The sequence below is a fragment of the Nematolebias whitei genome, chromosome 13 (assembly GCF_014905685.2).
Source record: "Nematolebias whitei isolate Nwh7 chromosome 13, NemWhi1, whole genome shotgun sequence".
Classification (NCBI taxonomy): domain Eukaryota; kingdom Metazoa; phylum Chordata; class Actinopteri; order Cyprinodontiformes; family Rivulidae; genus Nematolebias; species Nematolebias whitei.
The window spans coordinates 12305855-12329977 of NC_056510.1; the positions used below are offsets into that span (position 1 = coordinate 12305855).

Below are 24123 nucleotides of genomic sequence, written 5' to 3' on the forward strand. Positions count from 1 at the left end.
TATATATATATATATATATATATATATATATATATATATGGCAGCCAGATCACTGTCAATCAGGTTTTTTTTGGTTTTTTTTTAAAGAAGAATGAAGCTAATTTTTATATTAATTAAAACTACCATTTAATTAACTGCATGAATCATTCAAATATATGCATGAGTGTGTGTGCGCGCATCTGTACACATACAATCACATCCAGAGAGACAAAGAAGGAAAAAAAGATGCATGTATTTAGCAGATGGCTGGTGGTTAAAAGAGTGTGAATGATAAAATCTGCCCACTATTCCTCTGCCTTGTCCATTATTCCACTCCGCTGCTTTTAAGGAGTGTAAGTGTGTGTGCGAGCGTGGAAACAGATAAATCTGAGTGTAGAGCTTCCAGTATGTATCACGAATCTCTGTGTAAATGAAATCATAGAATCACATCACGTGTGTCATAAATGAACAATATTAAAACTAAACCATTAAATTAAAGTGGTAAAAACAGCTATTTAATTTTTGTTCTACTTTACTTTTATTGTCTCTGCCCATGAAGTGTGACGAGTTGCAGGCAATCAAAGTAATGGAGCATAACCGACCTATTCAAAACGTGCCTCACAAGTAATGTTGTATAACCCATCTGTGTATGTGATCATGTGAAACATGCCGTGTCCATAACATGAGGCTATATGACAAAGGTTATGTTTAAACATTGTGCTTTTGATGCATTATGTTGAGCCTGTGAGAAAAACTTGAAGACGGGAATAACGCAAAAACTAAATTTTTAAAACATTAGTATATGAAATCACACATAAAAATGTCTGACGTATGTGTCAGCAATATACTTGAGTTGTCTTAAGGTTATCGCAAAAGGCCAAAAAAAAAACATATTTCCATACTTAAAGTATAAACTTTTTTTAATTCTAATTCTAAAAGTGATGTTTGAGTGTAAAGATAAAAGCAAAACATTTTCAAAGATGAACGTTTAAGTAAGCCAAACAATAAAAGCATATATTCAGTTTAAAGTATGTGTGCAACTGAGCCCAGCGTGCATTCATTCAAGAATCCTTTCTATTTTTCTTTTAAACACAATATATATTTTTTTTTTCCTCTTGAGTAACTGGCCTGTTTTGCATTAGAAAAACCTTGTCACAAATGTAATGTGTTAGCACAAAAATCTGTCAAAAACATGCAGAGAAAAAAGGGTTTTCATTCATTAACGTCTAATGGAGCTTCTGGTGGAAACGTACAAACCTAGCTATATCAGGCCCACAAGCTACACAGTGGTATATTAGCAAAAACTATCTTATTTATTTATTTGTTTGTTTCATTTATTTATTTATTCAAATATGAAGAATTGTGTTTAATGACACTGTTCAGTTGATGAAATATTTTTTTTTTTTTAAAAACACCTCAATCATCAAGAGACAAATAATGGTTGACTGTCAGAAGTGAGTAGTCCTTTAGGGCCATTTTTTCAGAATATGTCAGCATGTATTTACTCATTGTATGCACTACTCTTATTTTATATAAACTTTTTGCATGCTATATTTATTTTATCTCATTTTCTATTTTTCATTATTTTATTGCCAGCAAAGTTTTTAAAAACTTTTTTTTTTTGGCCCTTGTTGCCATCATATGATACATTCTATAAGGTACAGGTATACATGTTGTTGATATGACGATGAGGATATGTTCAAGTATAGCTAACCTCACACACTATAAGTCGAGAAAATATTCTACATCTTAAAAATAATTAGGAATAAACAAAAATGGAAAAAAAATTAAACTTGAAAAACTTATTGGACCGAGTGCATTAAGTTCCAAACATCAGTAACTGCTGAGGAAGTGAAGGGGTCTATAGGGAAGTCATCTAAAACAATGGTTGAGCGTTTTTATAGCAAGTGTGTACGTTGTTCTGTTAAAAGTGTCAAAAGTCTGACCATCGATGATCTGAGATCAAATGCATTCAATCATTTAAATTGCTCTCTACAGTATTTATGTTAACATTGAACCTTAAATATTCCAACAAGTATAGCTTAAGCACAACATTTGAACATGTTTAATACTGTTTTCTACTTTAGAATATTAGGTTGGGACAGTTATGGTGTCACATCTAAACACTCATCTGCCCAACCATTACTTTTTACCTGCTTCTTCCTTTTCAGGTTGTGGGGGTCACTGGTGCCCATATCCAGCAGTCACTTTGCGAGAGGTGGGGGACACTCTGGACAGGTCTCAAATCCATCACAAGGCCACATAGAGACAAGCAAGACAACCATTCACACTCTCAATCACACAAAGGAACTATTTAGTTACTAATCAGCCTAACATGCATGTTTGTTTTTTGTCTGAGAGGAAACCAGAGTACTCAGAGAAAACTCAAGCATGCACGGAAAGAACATGCAAACTCCACCCAGAAAGGCCCCCGGCCAGGACTTAATCCGGCAACCTTGTCAACGAGAGGCAACAGCTTTACCAACTGAGCCACCGTGCCAACCCGTTTACACGAAAGCGATTTCTGGTGAAAATGGAAGAGTTTCGTTGCATTTGTACTTTTCATTTACACAAATAGTGAAGGTTTTCTCTGGCAATGGTACCATTTGAGAAAGGGTTCCAGAGTGTAATGGTTCAGAAACGTCCCGGTGTCCGTTGTCGAGTAAACAGAAAAAATTGATCTTCTGTCAGAGAATCACTGGCTCATGCGCAGTATGACGAAAAACATAACGACTTCCTACAATTCACAGAAGAAGAAACTATCGACAATGGCAGATACCAGAGTATTGTTTGTGCTTCTGACTCTTATACATCTATAAATCTAATTTCCCCGGACTGCCTTCAGTTTGGACATCACCTGAGCTTTTGTGTTGGCGATTTTCTTGTGAGAGAAACAACAGAACGTTTAGAACGTTTTTTTTGTTTTGTTTTTTTGGTTTTTTTACGCATGCGCACTTAAGAGTTTGAAGTTTCAAAGAACAAAGCACCAACTAGTGGCGTGGCAAGGGAATTACACATTTTCCACACCTATCATTGCTGTGTAAGCAGAGATTGTAATTAGAACGTTGTGTGTTAATAGAAATGGGGAAAATAATCTGTTTTCATTGGACCGTTGTCATGTAAACAGGGCCTATGTTTGTGAAAGAACAATCTACACTCATAACACACACACACAACAGATGCTACTGCCAAAAGATGAAACTCAACAAAACGTATTTATTCCTGAATTTTGATTGAAACATTGCCTTTGTAACTAATAGCATGCACACACATGAATAATGCAATGGCTGGATATAGTTATTATTGATACAAATGAACCAATTAAGAACTTTTAAAAAAAACAATTTTGTAATAATGACTAAGTAACAATTTAGGATGGCTACAAATACTATTTGAACTTACACATACACAGAAACACACACACTCAGAAGTAATTTGCCCAAACTAATGTACGTGTTACATCATTAACAGACTGATTGTTGTCATTTGGGAATGTTTGAACTCCTCACAGCATTCACAATTACAATATAATCATTTAGACATTCGTTATTAAAGTTCATTTTAATGCAAGGTTTTTAAAAATCAATTACTTTCGTCAAATACATTTACTCTAAATGTAGATTTTTTTTTTAGCAAGCTCAATAAATTGGATAATTTGTGTGATATTGTCTAATCGTCTTTTTACATGTTCATGCAAAAGTTGTCTGAGTGAACGTATCAATGGACACATTTGGACTCTGGGATCTTTCTCCATACACTCTGACCCTTTTAAAGGTCAGTCTTTAAGCATTTTTAATTCCATAATAAAATTATGAAAAGGCACTGAACAAAAATATTAATGCAACACTTTTGGTTTAGCTCAGATTTTTCATAAGATGAACTCAAAAGATGTAAGACTTTTTTTCTATGTACACAACAGGCCTTCTCTCTCAAATTTTGTTCACAAATTTGTGTAGATCTGTATTAGTGAGCACTTCTTTGCTGAAACAATCCATTCACCTCACAGGTGTGGCATGTGAAGATACTGATTAGACAGTGATTATTGCACAGGTGTGCCTTACACCGACCACAATAAAGCCACTCTAGGTGGCCTACATGCATGCATACATTAAATTTCTCCCTCAAAATGCATTTAACTCATGAAAAATGAGGAGGAAGAAGACACCCTAAGCAACTTTAATAACCAAAAAACACGGTTTCTGCCATACAAATGCACTGCAAGTGAATGAAAGACTGAGAAAGGACAGTGGTTAAAAAAGCATGTGAATCCATAAAGGTTTTGTGAATGCAGCAAAAAAAATTGGCAATTTTGTTCAAAAATTGACTTACATAGTCAGTAATACAAACGTAATATGTCTCATGTTGACAGCATAAAAATGTATTTTTTCAGGACCAACCAGAAAAGAAAGAATATATATGTCAGTATGTTTCTTATTAAAAGCAAACTTTGGTTGAATGTGCATAAAGTACTGTACACGTAAAATGTCTTACTGGCTATATTTTGAATTATTTGACTTTTTATCTCTGTATCAAACTTTGCGTCTTTCTTTCTTTTTCCACCAGCTTTTTCCTCTTCAGGGGGTCTCCACAGCAAGTCATCCTCCACCATCTCACTCTGTCCTCCGCACTCCAACTACCTCCGTGTCAACTCTAACTGCAACTATCTAAACCAAGTTTAGCTTTTCCAACCTCTTTCTGCTCCTAAGTTCTTCCACTTTTTGTCACTTTTATCTCTTGCCCTCAATTTTCCATTTCTTCTTGATGTGTTCCATTTTCCTCATCTATATAGCTCTGTCATTTTAAATTACAAAATTCAAGCCAGTCAAAATGAGACAATTGTGATCCTGCTGGAAAGGTTATCATGTGTAATGACCATTAATCCTTTTTTTTTTTAATTTTTCATCATAAATTACACAAACAACGAATCTGTGCACATTGTGCACACAGATACAAAGCTTTATTTTGTAAAAAAGCTAATGCAGCTTCAACAGTATAAACTGACAACACTCAAAGGGATACCGCAGTTGAGATGTTAACAAGTGAAGATGTTGCGGCTGTAATGTTATTATGTAAAGCTGCTTGATCTGGAATGACAAGATAATGAAGACAGTAAACATTAGACAGTCGGGTGGTATTTCACTGGATTCTGAGGTAGTTAATGATTAGGTTCTCACCAGATTTGGTGTGTGTATAGTTAGAGTTAGTCTGTGTTTGTGTGTGCTGCTGGTTGACATGTCAACATTAATTTAACCATGACCAGGATCAAAACAATGAGACCTGCAACGGATTAGAAAAACATGCCACGTAGAATACTGTAAAGCAATAATTCCTTTAGGTGGTCTGTGACACATTTCACATCAAAACATTCTAAGTCAATTTAACAAGAAAAAGGCATCTCGCAAACTCATCATTCACATTGCAACTCTGTGTTAAGCTTAAAAATCATATTATTATTGTGGTACATGTTAATGAAGGAATGTAATTGCAGCTGTGCCGACATCACTGAGTCTTTCTAACATTGTCGTGTCTTCAAGTTTAATTAAAATGCAGTATGCTCCATCTATATAGACCAGATGTATAATAAAAAGATATACAAGATCACTTTCATTTGCCTAAATATTTCATATTTCATAAAGCCCTTTTTTTTACCAGGGTGAACCTTGTGCTAACATATTATTTATGTTGCAATATTAGTTGGTTGTTAGTGCTTTGTTGCTTTCACTATAAATGTATTCAAACATAAAACACTCTGACTTCTCCCTGGCTGTATTTTTGCATCGTATTTTGCTTCAGACAGGCTGCTCTGTCTTTTAAAGCTCTGCAGAGATGGATGAACTTGATTGCAAACTCAACCTAAAAAAAAACTAAGGTATACTACTCGAGAAAAATATTTTGTGTTGATTTAATTGGGTTAAATCTTTATTTGTCCATGATTCCAGATTAAGTTGCATGTTGGTCTGATATTAAAAAATTCCAACATGCAGTTGTTGAAAAACAACTGCATGCTGGATTATTGGTAACCAATGAAGATGGAACTGTCTTAATTAACATTTAATAATCACATGTACTGTATGCCACACCTTACTCCAACAACCAGCCTGACAGTGAGTTAAGATATAAAGGTATAATTGGATAAAATACAAACATTTAGGCATTGTTTTCATATATTTAATAAAAGTTATTTAAATTTTAAGAATTTAACTGGACCTAATGCTGTGAATAGTGACGTATTTTTTCTAGTCTTTGGGTTTTCCAGTTTTTCCTAATTATTTTCATCAGTAGATCGTAGAGGGCACTGGGTTCAGATATGAGTTTCTTTCCACGTGAGAAGTCAGGTCACATAGGTTAAGTGAATAAACAGGAAGGATAACATTTATGCTTTTTGTCTCCTCTTACTTACTCACACACATAAATACACACACATACACACATATACCAATACTGTAGTCACCTTTGTCCCCTCAACCTTTCCTGTAAGTAGCCAACTGGTGAGAATCATATTGACTTTCCACTAAAGAAAGCATTACTGCTTATTGCTTTCACAAGTAACAGATTTTATGTGCTGGCTAATATGCTATGCACATGGGGGTGTACAACTAAGAGGTTGAATATACAATGAGTTAAACTAAGGCATTTCTTGGAGTGTGGAATTAGAGTGAACAGCAAAGGTTAGTCTGGTGTAAATTATTAATCAGCATATCTGACCCAAAAACTGAAAATTGTCTAAAATATTAAAAGAACATGGTGATCCGACTGCCAGTGACACAAAGTATAAAATAAAGTAGATATTCAGATGTAGCATAAAATGTTTATAATAAGTATCCACCCATTTGGATGCTTTATGCTTTTACTGATGCCACAAATCAGTCATGAGCTACATAAATTGGTCTTCTTTACAAATACTTTATTTTAATCATTGTCAAAGTGAAATCAAATTTCTACAGAATACAATTTAAAAATGTCTTGTGTAAAATAAGTGACTGCATAAATATCAACCCCTTTGAGGTGATTGTCCTATTGCAACTAAGAGAAAAAGATTAAAAAGTACCAGTCAGGTGATGATTTCTGTAACATTCATCCTCAAGAAATGGAAGGAATACAGAAATGTAATTCTACCAAGAGCAGGACGTGCTCACAGACTGAGTGACCATGCAAGAAGGAGAACTTTAATAAAGGCCACCAAAATACCTGTGAGCACTCTGAAGGAGAAGCTTCAGCAGGTGAGATGAGAGATACTGAGCATACAACAACTGTTGCCTGGGTTTATCAATAGTCTAGGCTCTGCGGGAGAGTGGCAAACAGAAAGACGCTGAAGAAAATGGTAAATGGATTGTACTTGTATAGCGCTTTTCTATCTTATTAAGATACTCAACGTGCTTTACATTACAATCTGTGCCCTCATTTACCCATTCATACAGAACTCTATAAAGCTCTAAAACATAATAATCAGTGCTTTGTCACATTCATACACTGATGGGACACACATCAAAGGCAATGCGGGTTTCAGTGTCTTGTCCAGACACTTGGGCATGTGACTTCTGGTGGAATTGAACCCCCAACTCTTGCATTGGAGGACGACTGCTCTAACCACTCAGCCACAGCCGCCCAAATGCAGATTAAATCTTGACCAAACTTTGAAGTCTTCTAAAACTGATTTGCTGACACTGTGAGCTGAAATTGCTTTATTTATGCAAAAAAAAATAAAAAATAAAAAATAAATCTCAAGATGGAGAATTGAAAATGTCTTGACATTGTTGCCACAACCAGGTTTGTTGCGTAATGCAATTTAACATTATAAAGTGTGTGGAACAGTGCTTAGTTCCCCAGTTTTTGAAAATGGAATAAAAGACAGCCTGTCTATAGGTGTACTATTGTTTTTGATGTTTTCCTTGTAGTGTGTGGTATTTTGCATTATAAATATAGCAGGTATGCACAATGGTTGCCATCAAAAACTTACTGTATTTGCATGAGAGCAGATGTATTTGGTAGTCCTCAGAAAAGTAAAGGGATTATAAGCCTCGTCTTTTTTGAGCATGTGTCGTACTGGTTACAGCTAAATTATTAATTTTACTTAGCGCTCAATGGCTTTATTGTTAAATGGTAGTACACATTCACGTCAATCTATACAAACGGTTAATAAATATACAAAAAATAACAATAAAAAGGCTATGTTTCAAGTACATGTGCAGCAGAACCATCAGCTTGCAAAAATATAGGACTTTATAATATATTTGGTGTTCCTTGGGGTTTTTTCTTTCTACATTTGATGGGGTAAAAGGCTGAAAAGGGGTTGAATAAGGACGTGATAAAAACATTCAATAGTATAAATGACTGTTGCTGATTATTAGGGTGTGTTTTGCAGTCAAAGTAGTGACTGCTTTTTTTATGTCAAAAATAACTCAATGATTGTGTGCATACTATCAAATGCACATGGCATTATTGTCTCTAAAGAAACGTTCATTTTATAAAAGGTGTTTATGCTTCTCCACCAACTCTCTACCAATATTATCCTTTATGACAAACCCTGGTTCTTGTGAGTCTATCTCTGCATACTGACTATATAGGAAAAATGCATTAGGAAATACATTTCCATCAACATAAAAATGCTGATGAGAATCCATATTTTCTGCTTACTTTTCATTTTCTTTGGCATAGAGCTGTGAGTGGGCTTGAAAAACCGCATACAAGGAAGACATTAGGGTAATGGCAAAAAGGGGTGGGAGGGGATTGAGTGTGTTAGCAGGAGTGTCACTGTACGGCAACCTAAAAGTCAACTTGCAAATTATATGTAGAATGTTACAACACATGGAATATTATGACGTCGTATCAGAATTTTACTGGAATAGGTAACTTTGAATGGACATTGACTGGCACCTGCAAAACTACCAGTACTGAATTGAGTTAAAGTAAATGTTAAACTGGCAGCACAGTGGCATAACTGGTAGAGCTGCTGCCTCTCAGCGAGAAGGTTGCCGCTTCAAAAATCCCAGTCCAGGGGCCCTTCTGGGTGGAGTTTACATGTTCTCTCCGTGCATGCGTGAGTTTTCTCTGGGTACTCCGGTTTCCTCCCACATACCAAAAACATGCATGTTAGGCTAATTGGTAACTCTAAAGGCTCCAGTATACTTGCGCAGACCTTTTTCCGCGCAGACTCGACGCGCACTGTCCGCAGAGGGTTGAGACTTCATACTCGAGCGTCCACCTTGAGCGGCTGCAGACCAGTTCTGCAGGCAAGGGGCGTTTATTGGTGTTGCATACAAAACAGTCCATCGCTGGGCAGTTTATTGTGCGACACAAAGTATGCGTACGCGGTCGTAAAAGTTGAGCTTTGCATGGACATGCCCTGCGGGCATCCACTTCGAGTCTAATCCAGTACACGCAGACCTCCGCGGACTGATGTACGCCCGACTATACTGGAGCCTTAAATTGTCCCTAGGTGAGAGTGTGAATGGTTGTTAGTCTCTATGACTTGCGACCTGTCCAGGGTGTACCCTGCCTCTCACACAGTGATGGCTGGACATGGGCACCAGTGACCCCCGTGACCGAAGGAAAAAGGAAGAAGCGGGTAAAAGATAATGGATGGATGGATAAATCTTAAACTTCAACAAGATGGAAATCGTCCTACAAGACCAAAACCCTCCAATGTAAAAGTATTATATTCAAAGTGTTTAAACTACTTGATAAAACAACAAAAAAGGTTAAATCATATCATCTGGACCAGTTTATTTAAGTGAGAAACATTTCATACCCCATCCGGAGGACTTTGTCAGTCTACGGCCTGCCAACCAGATCTGTCCCATAAGTAGCCTTCATTGCTACATTTCAAGCCAACCTCCTGTTGGAATCTCAGAAGTACGATTTTAACACGTGTAAACAGAGCACAACCATCTAAAACAATCAATCATCATGAACAGTAATCAAATGTTCTAGGCCAACTTGCTACTCACAGAAACAGCCTGTCCAGATGGGAGACGAAATGTTTCTCACTTAAAGAAACTGAACAGCAAATCGCAATATATTGTTAATGTATCAATTTATAACAAGCTTTACAAAATATGGTAGCTGAGCATCTACAGCTTCAGGTATTTATTTATTTATTTTTTATAAACTCAGGTCATTGACTGGTCAGTGAACTGAGTTTATGGAAAAAAGGATAAACATAAATATCACTATGCCGCCAAACAGAGATAACTTATTTTTTGTACAAATTAAACTTAAAGAGAACACACAAATTGCTAACAGCTGCTGAATTAATAGTTCTTCACACACAAAGATTACTCAATTTCTATGATGTACAAATCATTTACATATTTGAGTAATGGACTTTAACTGCATTTGACTTATGGTTTCATCAGACTTCAACTATCTTTTGTTTTCTTTATGGGTATAAATCTAAAGCCAGGCAGACTCAGACTGCCTACAGTAAAACACTCATCTGGGATTAGGAGCCATTTATTCATCTCAGCTCAGTAATACTATGAAAGCCTCGCTTCAGAATTCAATGAATATTTCACACTTTCATTTTATATTCAATCTTTGGTGCTCACAAGTGTGCATTGCTTCGTATCATTCTGTAAATGTGGTTTGTGAGTGTGTGTGTTCATGTGTTAGTGTTTCAGTCTTTTTATTCACTACATATGTGTGTTTATGGGAATTACTTTGTTCATTTGATCTGGGTATTGAAATGTGTATGTTTTTTTTTTAAGAATGAAGTGCCTTTATGGGATTTTTTTGTGCTGCATTGAAGATTTCATCAAGTCTTTAGAGAATTGTCACTGAATTTAAAAGATGTGATATTTTGAAGGAGAGACAACATTCAGGACAAAGCAGAAAACAACAACAATAAAAAAAAAAATAAAAAAAAAAATATATATATATATATATAAACTACTACTTCACAGTTTTTCACTTATTGCAAGGCTTCAGGGTATGGCTCCCTTGCAATAAGCAAGGGACTATTGTGGTCCCACGCTACTTTGTGGTTCAACTTTTGCAAACTCGCTCTTTCGCGGTTTTTCATCATAAGATTGTACACAACATACGATTGTCAACTTTAATAATACGTGATTGGGACAATATGGGATAAAAAGTTAACAAAAAATACTTTGGACATGTGCTGACATTTTGTAGTTTTCTTTCAATAAGCCTACACTGTAACGTCAGTCAAAAGAACTACACTACCCAGAAGCCAACAGTGCTTCCAGCTGCTGATTTCTGTCAAAATGGAGGGAAAGATCTGCAACGCAAAGTCAGAAGTAACGAGCGATCTATTAAGCTCACAGAACTGGCAGGAAAGTCGCAAATAATCCTGAAGCTTCCTGAAGCTGAATTACCCACACGTTCATCAACCTGGACGGGGCGGTGGGCTTCATCGCTGCAGGGTACGTCTACAGAACCGGAACCAAGCCTGACCAGAACAGAGCTGCTGGTCTGCAGAGCTGGTGAGTAAAACTTTTCAGTACTGTATGTGCATATACATACGTTGTTAAAATTACATAGGTTTAAGTGTTTAGAACATTGCAAGAGTGTGGGAAGGGTTTATAAAGCCTTAAAATGTGTATATAAATATATAAATACTACTATAAACACAGTGTTCCTACTTTGGGGTTTTTCACCTATCGTGGTGGTGTGTGGAACGCAACCCCCACGATAATCGAGGGACTACTGTAGTTGTTAATGCAATGTTTACTTAGACAATAGTTATTTGTGCAATTCATTAAATATTATTTTCTTCCCCTTTACTACAAATAAATAGTCAGCAAAACATTTCAAGGGTCATCTACCTCAACAATAAGCAAGAACTTTCAGGGACAAAATACTTCATTCAGTCGTCAAATAAATTTACTGCATGAATTTTAACAGATAGTTATAATTAGAACATGGACAGCTCTTTTTATTTTAACATGTGGCTTAGTAAATGTATTTAGACATTCAAAAAAAATTATAAGATCCTATTTTTTACACAAATCAGTTCTTGGACGATAGTGAATCGGATCAAACACATCTCATTCTTTTCCATGCAATATTTTGTAGCAACAAGACTAACGCAGTAAAGTATACAACTTTATGGTTTCTCTGCTCACTGGTGGAGCTCCACAATGGATTATGTTTACGTTAAAGCATTGCAAATTAGTTTGCAGTGGCACAAGGCAAGTGACAATCAGCCAACAGCAGGACCAGTCAACAATGCTTTCTGAAACACTTTGAAACCATGGCAACAGGCTCTCCTTATATTAATCTCCTAGGTCAGCTGCTGGTCTCCTGGCTCTTATTGCGCTTCTTACCAATTCATGTGGTCCATAAGCTTTGGCTTATGTCACTAGCGCTTTTGACAAATAATCAGATTTTTCTGAAAAGGTCATGTGTGAATAATATTTCTCTACAGCTGAGATATATCTCATTAGCCATAGCTTGGGGCGAGATCAGTGATACTATTTTTTTTTAGAAGAAAGCCCTCAATATGTATGCAGTGAACAATTCTAAACAGTTTTCATCCAGCTGTGACTAAACTCTCAAAAAATAAATGATTTGTTGATTACAAAAAAAAAAAAAACAGATAATGGATGTGACATTAAGAGGGGAACAAAGGCTTGAATCCTGATTAACAAGAAATAAAGGAGCTTTAGGCTTCATGAGAAATTTCAACTTTAGCAACTTTGTTATTAATTAGTGCTGATGATTTCCTAGAACTTCCGTAGATTTACACATCCCTTAAGGTATACAGCTAAAGACAGAGTGATATTCTGCACATAATATTTTGGAGCCACCTGGTTATTCAGCCTTTTATTTTTTTTTTAGAAGTGACCTAAATGAAAAATTCAGTTCACCACAGGACATAGGCTCATTAAAACGTGTTGATACTGTTTTAATGTGAAGAGCCACCCAGAGACTTTCGTTTAATGCCCTAAGCCATAGCTCAAAACGCCTTAATCAATACTATTTATCATATTTTTATAATGTCAAATTCTTTTGACAGTTTTCAAAAAGTAGGCTTTTGTTAAAGGGTAAAGGTATGTTTGAAAAATGCCACATTGCTTGGGGGAGAAACACAAAAACTGTGAATCTATGAATAAGGTTTGCCAAAAGTAAATAGTTAATAACAGTGCCTATTGCTGAAGGCAAGTTAAAACATTTAGATTTAAATTTTTGCAAGAGAGGCAATATCCTATCCCAGAAAATGACTTATAGGCCACTGCAGCTCAATGAGCTAAAGTGGAAACACGCACACATTTACACTTCAACACATAAAAACACTGCTAGCTGCACATATTTATATATAAACTTTTTTATGAATAGTGCATTAAGCAGCAACAGATTAACTACTCAACGTGGAGACTTTAAAAGTACTTTGTATGCATTTTAGAAGCAAATAAAAAATTTAACGAAAGATGGATAAATACAGTGATTATTTAAATTTGTGTAGAGCACAAAAGTTACTTGGCATAGGTATGATGGTTAATTATGCATGACAGTTATCAGTTCAGTCCCAATCCTTTAGAATACAGAGCTTTTAATTTAAGGTTACCAAATGCTAACCTTACAGGTTGGTTTTACATTGTAGATAAATTGCTGATCAATGTTAAAATCTTTGACTCCTTCATTGTATCAAAGAAGACAACGTCCATCACTTTCAAGAAAGTATCACACTAAAAGCAGAAAGAAAGGACAACCACATTTCTCCCGGGTCTAGACATTTTTACCTTGTCTTTGTCTTCAACCAGGTCACTGAGTACATCATCAGGGTCCAGAATACCCCCATCACAGTATTCTACATGGTGAGTCCGAACCAGGAACTCTCCTTCCTATAACACAATACAAAACAATTAAAAATTAGTCATTTGTAAATAAACCTACGAGCTAGGGATGCAAGATAATGGATTTTAGACCGATATCCGATATGTTAAAATTTATTTGGCCACTAACCGATACCAATAACGATATTTTTCCCCTACACCTACTTACTGAGATTACATAGCTTTCTCTGCTGTAGAATTAAAATACTACATTATTCTGCATGGTCTTTGTCAGTTTGGTCTGCTACCAAATGAAGATCCAAAAAGGGTCTGAAAATGATGTAACACTTCAACTTGGATTATATTTAATGTCAAATTTATTCATGACATTTACTCTCTCCAACACAATGACAACGCTCGAACAGTGCAAATTTGTAAATTTTCACAAATCTAAACCCAACCTGTTCACAAGCAATAAGTGAAAAGTGCATAAATAGTGCATTAATAGATATACTTGACAGTTTCTTTAAAAAATGTACTTAAAACAGAAGCTTTTTACATATGTGAACTTTTTGATGGAATGTCCGATATTTAAATTTATCGCCAATATCGGCCGATACCAATATCATACCGATAATATCGTGCATCCCTACTATGAGCTCTATTTTTAACAAATTTAGGCTCAAAGAAATGTTTATTCATTTACTTATGTGTTTGTTTTTAATCACAGTTATGAGCAAGTCACAAAGCTGATTGTTCTTGTAAGGATCTTGGAAGGCATCAAATAATGGGAAAATCTAGGTTTCAATTTACGTAAACAAGTTCTGTGCTACATTTGATACATTCAACCACAAGCCTAAAAACAGAATGAGATGTGTTAAACTTTTAAATGGATTTCTTTGTATAAAACAGGGACTGCTTTGTGTTAGTTAGAAATTACACAACTGAGAAAAATGCAACTTAACTACCCCAAGGATGCGCTTGTCTGTTCAGTATCTATTTAATCTAACATCCTTATGGAGAACAGTTAACCACAAAATGACTTGTTTCAGAGAAGAAGAAAAAAATCTTTATCTGTACTTAAAAGACACAACTTCTTGGAAAGAGAAAGTTGAAGTAAAGCTGAATATCTTACTCTACCTTCGCAAACGAGCAGCAATAAAAAGAAGTGTCAATTCATGGTGATAAAGCACGCATTTGTAATGTACTTCATCACATTTTGAACAAAACATCACAGACATTGTATTAAGGCCTCAGGAAATTGAGTCAGCTTTTGAAAACAAGAGGATAATATGTTTTCATTGTAAGAGAATCAAGTCAAAGTGTATGCCAGTGATAAACAATGCGTTCTACTGCCCACAAACTCCTTTATGCTTCTCATTTATAAACTCTTCTCCTACCAAATGTCCTCCTTCTCTCATATTTTCCCTCTCCTTTGTTTTTCTACAGCACATCTTCCACATCTTTCACTAGGTGCCTTGTATAGATTACAGCTCTCGCCTGGCCCATTCTCCTTTCCTCCTAACCCCCTTCCTCTGCTGTGTTGGGTCTGTGATTAATGACAACGACACTGTACTAGACAGCTGACTACACAGAGTTGGCTGTTGAACAACATATTAAGACAACGGCGCACTAACACATACACCCTCATACAAAACACACAGCCTCAGGAAAGGTATCCATCAAAACATTACAGAGAGGTTCTTCATTAAATCATTCTTTCAGGGTCAGATGCAGTGGAAGGGACAAGGCACTCTGTATTCCTGTACATCCCTCTAAAAGCCAGTTCATACAAAACAGGTTTTGGATGAACTAACTGAATTCCTTTCTGCCAAATGGATTCAAAATAACAAATATAAAAAAATAGAATGGCTACTTTATTGATTTACTGGTTCTGCTTTGCACCCTTTGTCATGTGTACTGTGTTTCAATTATACATATAACGTATATAAATGAATGACAAATAGCACGGGAAGAAGTAGGGGTTGCCTTGGTGACGTGCCTATTCTGAAGGTGAAGCAACGTGGCTATGTTCGTGTGAAAACAAAGACGATCTAGATCTATGAACAATCTTTGTTCTGCAATCTAATTATTCTTTATTGCCCCCTGTTGTTATCAAATGTATACATACAGTATATTAAAGAAATGACAAGTTTTGCACTTCTACATTGTTATCAGAGAGAGCTTACATACAAATAGAGATGAGGTGCTGCTTCAAGTGGAGGAGTTTACCAGTAAGTATCTCTGGGTTCTATTTAAGAAAAAGGGAAGAGTGGGGTGGGAGATCAACAGAAGTATTAGTGTAGTTTACTCAGTATTGCATACTCTGTGTCTGTTGGTTGTGGTGGAGACGGAGCTGAGTTGCAAGAAGAAACTGTTTACCAGTCAGTCTATATTCCAACTATCACCTATGGTTACAAACACTGAAAAAATGAAACTGTTGATACAAGTGAAGAGTTCTCCACAGGGTAGCTGGACTCTCCGTTAGAGATAGGGTGAGAAGCTCAGTTACATGGGAGAGACCCAGCATAAACCTGCTGCACCTCTACATCAAGATGAGCCAATTGAGATGGTTTGGGTATCTGGTATAGATTTCTCCTGGATGCCTCCCTAGGGAGGTTTTTCAGGCATGTCCAACTGAGAAGAGACCCCAGGGAAGACCAAAGATGTGCTGAAGGAACTATGTCTCTCGGCTGGCCTGGGAATGCCTCGGAGTCCTCCCAGAAGAGCTGTAAGAGGTGGTTGTAGAAAGATTTGTCTAGCCTACCAGCCCAAGTTGCTTCCCTCGTGACCTGGCCTCGGCCGAAGTGGGAGATAATGGATGGATGGAGCGCATACAATACCTAAGATGTAATAAACTTGTGGGCCTTCATGTTAATTTACAAAAGGTTCCAGATTTTAAAAGAACAAGCTGTTGGACAAATTTAGACTCCCATTCACTACTAGTTATGTGTCAGTCTTCAGCTACTTGTCACAATAAAAACAGAAGTCTGTAACATTTTTTTTCTCATCTGGCTGCTCTCTTCCTCAGCTGCAAACTCGCAGGAAGACTTGGCAATTGTTTTTACGCCAGATGCCCTTCCTGACAACAACCACAGACCACAGAGCTACCATAGCCCTCTGTGTGGAGCAGAGAGCAGCCATCTAGGGCACCCAGGAGACCAGATGGTGGGGGTTAAGGGCATTGCGCAAGGACCCAGAGTGGGGTAATGAGGGTGGAGGCAGGTGTGGGTGCTTCACCTTTCCTACCCACATTTTGATGTTGCTGGCCTGGGGGATCGAACCGGCAACATTCCGATCACAGGCTTGCCTTCTCTACCCTCTGTGCCACGTCTGTAACTATCTCCAGCAAAATCCCGACTTCTTGCAATTTGACACGAATATACAAGTTCAAAGAAACTTATGGGAAAAAGAAAATATCTATAAACAATTATTCACAAAAAAACCAAACATAAATTAGTTAATTATTCTGTCTTCTTAGCACCATCATCCATGTACCAGGGAAAAAAAAAAAAAAAAAAAAAAACACTTAAAAATTGTGTTGTAACAGAAGGTATTTACATTACACCAACACCCACATTCCTTTGGTGACCTGCAGCTGTTTTGGGGCCATCAACAACTCATTTTGTTTCCTTGTTACTGCAGGAAAGACATGAATCAACAAGGCCAGATGATAAGGATTTATACAGATTAGAGCTGTGAGCAAACAGATTTAAATTAATAATGTGTTAGTCAGAAATCCTGTCCCTCCAGACCTGGCAAGTTATAAACATAACGGAGAAACCATAGCTATAATAAAATCTTAGAGTTGTAAACACAGTCATCTAATCTAAAAAGCAGGGCAATTAATAATAATACGATGATGTGCTTTGCATTACGACAGTTTAGGTATTTTGTGATTTAGAAATTATTGTAAAGCTGGAGTTTTTCTAGTCAGTCAGATATGCTCTTGATATGTGCATGCTGAGGTGGCGCAACTGGTAGAGCTGCTGCCTCTCAGCGAGCAGGTCCCTGGTTCATATCCTGGACCGGGGGCCTTTCTGGGTGGAGTTTGCATGTTCTCTCCGTGCATGCGTGGGTTTTCTCTGTGTACTCCGGTTTCCTCCCACAGACCAAAAACATGCATGTTAGGCTGATTGATAACTCTGAATTGTCCCTAGGTGTGAGTGAGAGAGTGAATGGTTGTTTGTCTCGTTTGTCTCTATGTGTCCCTGTGATGAACTTGCGACCCGTCCAGGGTGTACCCCGCCCCTCGCACAGTGATTGCTGGACATGGGCACCGGCGACCCCCGTGACCCAAAATGGAAGAAGCGGGTAAAGATAATGGATGGGATGGAAGGATGTGCATGCTGCATTTTAAAGTACAATTAAATAATTAAATGTACATCTGGTGGCATCATTCAATATTATATTGTTTTCAATTAAAAATAAGATTAAAAATTTGAAAACAATTCTGCATTTTTTTTAGAAGCGACATGGACATTTGTATTTGCTTTATGTTGCTGTATATATAACTTTTGGTTTTGTAACAGTTAATCAGGAATGCTGTCACATAAATTGGGTTCCAAAGTGCTTTTGTCAAGCAAATGAAAACGTTTATTTAAAAGCGTTTGTCATTTGAAATGAGTTATCAAAAAGCCCCCAATCATTGTGAAATAGGCTCGTAAACCACTTCAAAGCGTCTCATTTCCAACGTGGTCATCACTTTGAAAGAGAACATGAACCATTATACCTTACCTAAGTCAACAGCAAAAAAAAAAAAAACGGAATGAGCAAATCAACACATTCCTGTGGTTCGTCCTAAGTGAAGGAGGCACGTGCCTCCTCCTGGCCTCTCCCTCAACAAATGCCTGTGAACTGGCATGGAGCCAGAGTGTCTTACAACTTTATAACGCTGTTCCATGTTTGCTCAGTGTTATTCTCATCTATATAGAAATTAAAGTATACACACATGCCTGCATAACTGTGCACCAGCAAACTGACATATGTTATGAGTATTTCAAGAAAATGCCCTTCACTAATAAGATGTTTTATGGTTTGCTTACATGTCCTGGATATGTCAGCAAGTTCAACAACAGTTTAATATAATTTTGACTGCAATGTTCTTGGCCATTACTGTTTTACTTTTCTTTGAGGGGGTTACAGATGTGTATACATTTTGTTCAATCTGTTTGAATGTCCAATTCAACTGTGACTTCCAAAGCGATGCACGGTTATTGCTCAGACAATAGTCAATTTGTAAGTGACTAAACAAAACGTTGCATTTTATCAGAATTGAAGCTTTTGTCACAAATGGCTGTTAAACGTGTTAGTGCTAGTCCAACAAGAACCGAAACAATGGGAAAATAGAAGCAAAATTCACATGTTTTATGGTTTTACTCTTTACAGAAGAAATTAAAAAAATATATATACTTTAAAAAAAAAAACATTTTTGAAAAATATTCAAGAATGATGCTCAAACGTTGTCTCATGCCACTCCGTTTGCTGTAAGTGGATCAGCCTAAATTAAAATTAACAGATAGGAAATTTAAAGTACTGGTAAACTTAACCGTCCGTGTATGGAGACATTTATAAAAACACAGCAACGCACTTGTCTGTTCGACCAAAGTTAATTAAGAAGTCCGTCAACAAGCTAATAACTTCTTGGTGACTCCCCAAGAAAACAGCATCGGCTTGTTTTTATCTACTCCCGCCTCCTACTTTGGCGCTTCTTCCTCTTCCTCGTGCTATCTAAGCTGTCTTACCTCTTTTTTTTATATATATATAATTTGTTCAGATTATTTCAAAAGGGTTATTCATACCCCCACAGCCAATTATTTGCATATTAGCATTATTGTATGGTAATATCTTATTTGATGCACTCTTGCTCTCTCCCCTGCTAGAATGTATCCTCTATATTCATTTATCAAGGTATGGTTCTATTTGAATTACTGCTCTCAGCAAGTTATACCTGATGTTTGGTAAGAGATAATTACAGGTAAAGATGTATACCTGTTGACAGATTTTTGTTAGATCATATAGTTGCTGGAAGACTATTTTAACACCGACTAGTTTGGACTTCTAACTACAGAAATACACTTTGATCGCTTAACTTTTTCTACACGAGTGCTTCAAAACATTTGGGTCATGAAAGAATCTAAATAAATCACTAATGGAAGTAAAAAGAAAAGCTCAACAAGACCAAAATCTGTATAGTCTACAAAAGTAAATGTAGTCGTAAAGCAATATTTAAACCTTATCTGAAAAAAGTTTAGTACTCACACTTTAGTCCAAAATTAATAACTAATAGCGCAGCTTGAGATAGAATTTAAAGATCTGGCAACATTTTCAACAATACATATATGATCACTGCTGGTGCTAAGCGATAGCTCCTGGGAACGCTTAAAGTAGCTGATTAATGAGACTGCAAGCGTCACTTAACCAAAAGTAGGTGCGCACTGGAATCCACAACAAATATTTTTAATACGGATAAGGCAGACGAGGGAATGGAGCTACAGTGAAAGATGGGCAGAAAGCAAGCTGTCTGTGTGACCATTTTAAAATATGATTTGTCAAACACCGTAAAGGAGGATTAGAGGGACTGGACTGGTTTATGACACAGACATCTTAGCTTTCTAATCCCGAAATACAATACCAGTCCTAATTATACAGCTACAGCGGATTATGGTTGCAGAAAAACAACTAAGTGACATGAAGTAAGTGGGAAAAATAGGATGACAAGATGAAATGAAGCAATCAAAAAAAATTCCCAGATTATAGAAAACAGTAAGATTTGGTAGTCAAAGGCTGTGAAGCAATAGACTGAAAAAACTTTAGACATAAAAGAAGAGTCTAAAACAATGATAATGTTTGATTCTCCTCGTGTTGATAAAGATTTCTTTAGCACACGAGGAAAATAATGCATTTAAAGACACCGATCGTTAATCGATTTAACAAGTTGGCGAAGAATTACCCATGAAGCAGCTGTGAGAAAACACACAAAGCTTTCACGTCAGTAAATATTAATATCTATTTTTTTTTTTTCAGATTAAATCCAAACTGACAAATTACAGTAAAACAGTATGGACCGTTTTCTTTTTAATTTTTAGATAAACTGGTATAAAAGTTATAAAACTAAATATTTTTGCTTTTTTCTTTTAAAAATAGTATTTCATGCCAAAAAATAAAAGAGCAGTGTTTTTGCCCATCTCTGTGTGCCTGTGCTCATGCTAGCTAAATAGCTCATGAACCGTTGACAAGTTTTAATTCAATCTCAGAAAGTAATAATCTAATGCACAACTACACTGATTAACTTTTGAAACCAACCCAATTCCAGATGATCACCACAGCTAAGCAATCTTAGCAAACACAGAAATGCCTGTAACTCTTCCAGTTTGACTAATTTAGAGCTACAATTTGGTTTGGTAGTAGCTGAGCGTCATCCATAACGCACACTTTGTAACTAATTCATTGTGTAGTACTCACTGTGTGTAGGTCTGTCACGATAACAAATTTTGCTGAGTGATTAATTGTCTCAGAAATTATTGCGATAAACGATAATATTGTTTGAAATTTGACAATAATTAGTAATTGTCAAATTTAAGAAGAAATCTTGGTTATTTTTTGTGTGTAGTACCTTCTTTGGCCAATGAATGGCAGTTTAAATGGTTTAAACCAAAGGATGGATAGTGAGGGAGTGAGCAGCATGTCTCTTTAAGAAAAATGGGAGGGAGGCCCCTTGACGTGACGTGGGCCGTCTCTCGTTCCTGTTTTTCGGTTCTCAAAATGGCAGACGCTCGGTGTGGTTTGAGCTCTTTAGCATAGTATAGCTAGCCATAGCATAGCATTGAGCATGCATCAGGATCTTTAACATAGCATTTGGCACACAAAGCTTTTAATTAAAACAAAAACAATAAACAAGTTCTCGGCTTCTTTTTGCAGAGAAAAGCAACTCTTTAGACAAAGGCACGGGTTTCAACCATGAATTTTGGAGCTGCAACAAGACAGAGGGTTTTTTTTTTTTCCCCCCCCGAGGTCGGCCTGTTTGCTTAGCTCGTAGCTTAGCTCCTCGGCTTAGCTGCTTTTAGCAATCCAAAAACGTGATTGTGGACAGTTAAAAAACTTATTTTAAAGAAAACAGAGAAAAGGAGGGGTCAGTGAAGAGCTGCGGAGTTGAGCCTTTTGTCATCCAGTGTCCAGTAGAAAGAGAGAGACATGAAGAAGCAATAAAGCCAATAAATGAAAATGAGGTTGATCATTTTCAATTATCAAGCGATTAATTGATTTATTGTTTATTGCGACAGACCTAACTGTGTGCTTTATAATCTGGTTTCTAAGGAGACAACAGCATTAATATATTTAACCTGGGTAAATCCCCATTTACAGGACCTCCAAAAACCTGTTTTGAGTTACAGGCCTCCAGTTGGCTCCTTGTTTAGTTTAGGTTTAGTTTTTTTTTGTTTTTCTGAACTTCTGAACAACAGCAACAGTCTGGTTCGGACACCCATTGGTTGCAATTTCGTCAATTACAGAATCGCTGTACAGCTTCCATTAAAGCTTCAAAACAAAATTAATATTTATCTCAGACCACCCAAAATCTAAATGATCCTAGGACCTTCTGGAAAACTATTAAATCTTTTGATGGCAGCACTCACTCATGTCGACTCTGCTCCTGTGTAAGATAAGCACGAGACGCTAAATTGTTTCAATAAACATTTTGATGCCTCCAGTTCCTTGTTTGATACAGTTTCTAAAGGTAAATCACCTACTCCATGAACAAGTCAAACCTCAGTAAACCATACATTCTGTTTTTCACCGTTCACTGTCAGTGAGGTTACCAAACTGTTAAAAGATCTGGATACTAGAAAATCTGCAGGCCCTGATGACATCCCTCCTTACTTCTTGTCTAGCTGCAGAAATTATAGCAGAACTGGTGTCATACATTTTTTTATCTGTCTATACAACATCATACTGTCCCAGATGCTTGGAAAACTGCTTTTGTGCTGCCGTTATCGAAGGGAGGAGACCCCACTATTTTGAACAATTATCGACCAATCCCCAAAATCTGTATTTTAGCTAAGGTTTTAGAAAAACTGATAAATACTCAAGTCAAGAAGTATGTGGACTAGGGATGCACCGACAAATTGGCCGGACGATTTATTGGCCCCAATTTCCTTAACTTTGGGAAATCGGAGATTGGCCAATACTTACATGATGAACTGATTTTACTATTTTTTTTTTTTGTAGTTTTAACAACAATTGTCTAAACTTCTTTTACGTTTCAGAGCGCTACCTAATGGCCAGTTAAAACAAGTTTGTATTGTTTCTAGGATATTGTTCAAGGGTAAGTTTTTCAATAAAATAGGATTGGAAAATGTAGGTGCATTGTGACCTTATAACACCTGACAGTGCCGCTTAGAAAACAAATTAGTATTGGCCAAAATCGGAATCAGCAGGTCAGGCTTTTTAGAGATTGTGATCGGTGATCGGCCAGAAAACTGCAATTGGTGCAACCCTAACTTGGACTCAATATTTTATCTTCCCTCCAATCTGGCTTCAGGAAACAGCACAGCACAATGACCGCTTTGCTAAAGGTTTTTAATGATGTTGTTTAAGCACTGGACGCTAAGTATTACTGTGCTACACTTTACTTAGACCTATCCAAAGCCTTTGATACTGTGGATCATGATAGCTTTTGCCACAAGCTCTCAGATAACACTGTTAGCTGGTTCTCAAACTATCTCTCAGGTCGGAGGCAATGTGTTCCACATAACGGTATTTTATCTAGCTGCCAAAAGGTCACTAATGGTCTGCCACAAGGCTCAGTTTTAGGTCCCACTCTTTTTAAAATTTATATAATGTATGTCAAAACATTCCTGACGCATCCTTGCATCTCTATGCCGATGACACTGTTGTTTATTGCTGAGCTAACAGAGTTGCCATGGTTTTCCAGCTTCTACAGTCTGCATTTGACATCATTCAGTCAGATTTATTCCATCTCAAGCTGGTGTTAAATGCTGACTAAGTCAAAGAGATGTTGTTTTCCAACAAAAAGTCGGTGGCAGCAACTCTTCGTCCTATCTCATCCATGCATGGTGTTCCTATTGAGTTTGTAGATTCTTACAAATACTTGGGAATTTTGGTTGATGTGCATCTCGCTTTTAAACCAAAAATCAAAAACTTGATAAAGAAACAGAAATTAAAACTGGGTTGCTTTTTCAGAAATAGATCTTGCTTAACTCTGAATGCCAGAAAATGCCTTGCAACCGCTACCTTCCTACCGGCCATTAACTATGGTGACATTATTTATGAATGCCCCTGCCAGCTCCTTGCAGATGTTGGATGGTGTCTACCATGGTGCGCTAAGATTCATAACTGGTTGTAACTACCATACCCATCACTGCACGCTGTACTCCGTCAGTTGGTCATCATT

At 36.8% G+C, this 24123-nt stretch overlaps 1 protein-coding gene across 1 annotated transcript in view; it reads right to left on the minus strand.

Annotated features, from left to right (window-relative positions):
- pard3bb (par-3 family cell polarity regulator beta b) overlaps positions 1-24123 on the minus strand; it is a 358866-nt gene that overhangs the window by 329706 nt on the left and 5037 nt on the right. The window contains exon 2 of the mRNA XM_037686865.1: positions 13680-13781. Within this exon, the coding sequence (XP_037542793.1) occupies positions 13680-13781 (102 nt within the window). The remainder of the gene's footprint in view (positions 1-13679; positions 13782-24123) is intronic.